Genomic DNA, 2500 nt, shown 5'->3' on the forward strand with positions numbered 1-2500 from the left:
ATTCCTTGCTAAAGTTATCTGATCTGAATCTCCTCATGAACAGGCTCTCTCTGATTGGTGCATGGATCCCAATCCATTCCTGGAGGGTCAGCTTAGCAAGCTTGTGTCAAGAGATGTGGCTGCTTACTATCTTCGCTGCGACCCAACCCGTAAATCACCATTCACCCGTTACCTGACCCATGCCAAGCAGGCAGCTGAACTTGTAATGACATCTCTGAACAAGGTTACTACTCTGGCTGACAGCAATTATGATCGTCAAGAGGTCTGTATGCATTACTGTTTTTCCTTTGATTGTATTTCATCCCCCTTTTTCCTTTTGTCATTTATTGGGTTAGTGTAATGATATAACCATAAATTCTGCCATTCTCAAAGGCCAAAGATTTTTTAGCATTAGTAACTTGCTGTCCACTGATGCAATATAATTTTTTACCATTTCACGGTTTTTGTGATACTTTTTTGAAAATATTTGTTTTCCTACTACTTCTGTGTAAAATAAAATTGTATTGCCAAAATTTTTCAATTGTTAAAGTAAAGCCAACATTTATTACTTATTTCAGCTATACATTAGTTTATATGAGTAACATCGAATGTATTACTTGGATTACTGGTTGTGGAAAATATGGGGTTTATATACATGAATATGAAATGTTATGCAATTATAGTATCATATTTCCTGTTTATGGACACCCAATTTACATTAATATTTTTTTGCCCTTATCTGTTTATTTTAACAGAAATGTCATATTTGATTTTTCACTTGCTTGACCTCAATAGATTCACCCTCGCTTGGACCACCTAGCTGCATTTGTGAACCAGTCTCAGCGCAGTCTGGGCGGTGTGTCAGCCCTGCTTGAATGCCAGTCTATGCATCACCAGTATCGCACAGCCCTCAATGCCACCTGCTACCAGGCTATGTAAGATACCTTATATGAAGCTGAACATTGTTCATTTTTTAACTGTTTTTCTAGATGAATTCAGTGTTTTGGAGGTTATATCTTTAGCTGATATCTTTTATTACCTTGTGTTAGGAAGACCCTCTCTTGTTTTTGGTCAGATCTTTAAAAGTTTTGACAGTATTCCTCAATGAACATGTACTGTGTTCACTTTTAATCCCTCTAATCATAGCAGGCAATTGAATAAGCTTTACCAAAATTACATGGAGGTGTACATAGAAAATATAACTTTGCAGGTCAGGTGTTGTCTATCTGTTACTGTCAGCTGCTGGAAGTGGGCTCCTGTTCACGATCCTGGTCTGGTTCACCTCACACACCTGGATCTACCTCAATCACAAGTGAGCATCCTTCTCAATATGTTCATGTGTTTTTTTTCCATTGTTGGTGTTTGAAAGGAAGGGGTTGCATACAGTTTCTTTGATGTTGTGATTACTGTGATACTGTTTTGTTTTAGTTATTTGCAGAATAGGTTTGTCTTTTGCTGCAGCTTGTCCAAGAGGTTTATACAGTGAATGTTATTAAAATGTTCATAAATATTTATGTTAATGATGGTGTATTTTGATGATAAATAAGATAGAATGGTTGATATTAATATGAGATATCTTGGGTATATTTTTTCAAATATATCTAAATGGGTTTTGTTGTCAACACTTAGATTCACATAAACACATCTGCATATAACGATGCACACACACACACACAAGCATACACACACCCAGATGCACACACATACTACACTTACATCCTTCTGTGTAAATACAGTTGCATATATACATTGGTATTGAGATGTTGGCAAACACGCACGCATACATATGCAAATGGCTACACACGCAAAAAAAAGTGTGTTTCTGCCTTACATTATATATGTGTACATATTTCTTATTTTTTCTCTATGACAAAAGTGCAGAAACAGTCGACTCTTAGTTTGTGTATGGACAAGACACCCAAAATTGTGTGTTAGTTATTATTATGTTAGTAATAACTACCATTCCATTAGTCTCCACAAAATCCATAGTCACATTAGTCACATTAGACTGTGACACCTGGTATGATATGGTATTTTCACAAAATACCCGTAGATATCGTAACGGTTCCTCTGAATTGCACTAAGATGTTCAGAGCATATGTTGTGAGGGTTCTGACTCCGTCTCTTTGCTTCAGAAGAGGCTCTACTGGGCCCACTTCTACACGGCCTGGCAGGAAGAACGTGCCAGCTGTCAGAGTTTGGCTCAACACTCCACCGTCTCACCCGGCGGCTATTGTGTAGGAGCTTTTGACAGCACAGTTTTATTTGTACACATTATTTGTTTTTGTTTCTCGTTAACTGGTGAGAAGACGGCAGAAGCTTATGTAAAGTTTGTGAATTCATTTTGATTGCCCACATTAAGACAAGTTCATTTAGTTTTTCTTTGGTGAGTACAAATTCCAGATCTTATTTGGATGGGAGAAACAGATGTGTATTACTAGCCAAAATAAGGAAAAAAAACAGCTTCAATGTACTCTGTCTTTTTTTTTGTTAGGGCACTGGAATGGAATGTTTTGATGAG

General features: G+C 37.1%; 1 protein-coding gene across 11 annotated transcripts in view; it reads left to right on the forward strand.

The window, feature by feature from the left end:
- Positions 1-2500, forward strand: part of tty (tweety) — a 216372-nt gene that overhangs the window by 199122 nt on the left and 14750 nt on the right. For 5 of the 11 annotated variants that reach the window (XM_070114322.1, XM_070114327.1, XM_070114329.1 and 2 more), the window contains exons 8-11: positions 44-262; positions 775-914; positions 1190-1291; positions 2115-2216. In XM_070114322.1, the coding sequence (XP_069970423.1) occupies positions 44-262; positions 775-914; positions 1190-1291; positions 2115-2216 (563 nt within the window). The remainder of the gene's footprint in view (positions 1-43; positions 263-774; positions 915-1189; positions 1292-2114; positions 2217-2500) is intronic. The other 6 variants (XM_070114332.1, XM_070114326.1, XM_070114330.1 and 3 more) reach the window with 2 other exon arrangements.

Source organism: Penaeus vannamei, chromosome 35, assembly GCF_042767895.1.
Source record: "Penaeus vannamei isolate JL-2024 chromosome 35, ASM4276789v1, whole genome shotgun sequence".
Taxonomy (NCBI): domain Eukaryota; kingdom Metazoa; phylum Arthropoda; class Malacostraca; order Decapoda; family Penaeidae; genus Penaeus; species Penaeus vannamei.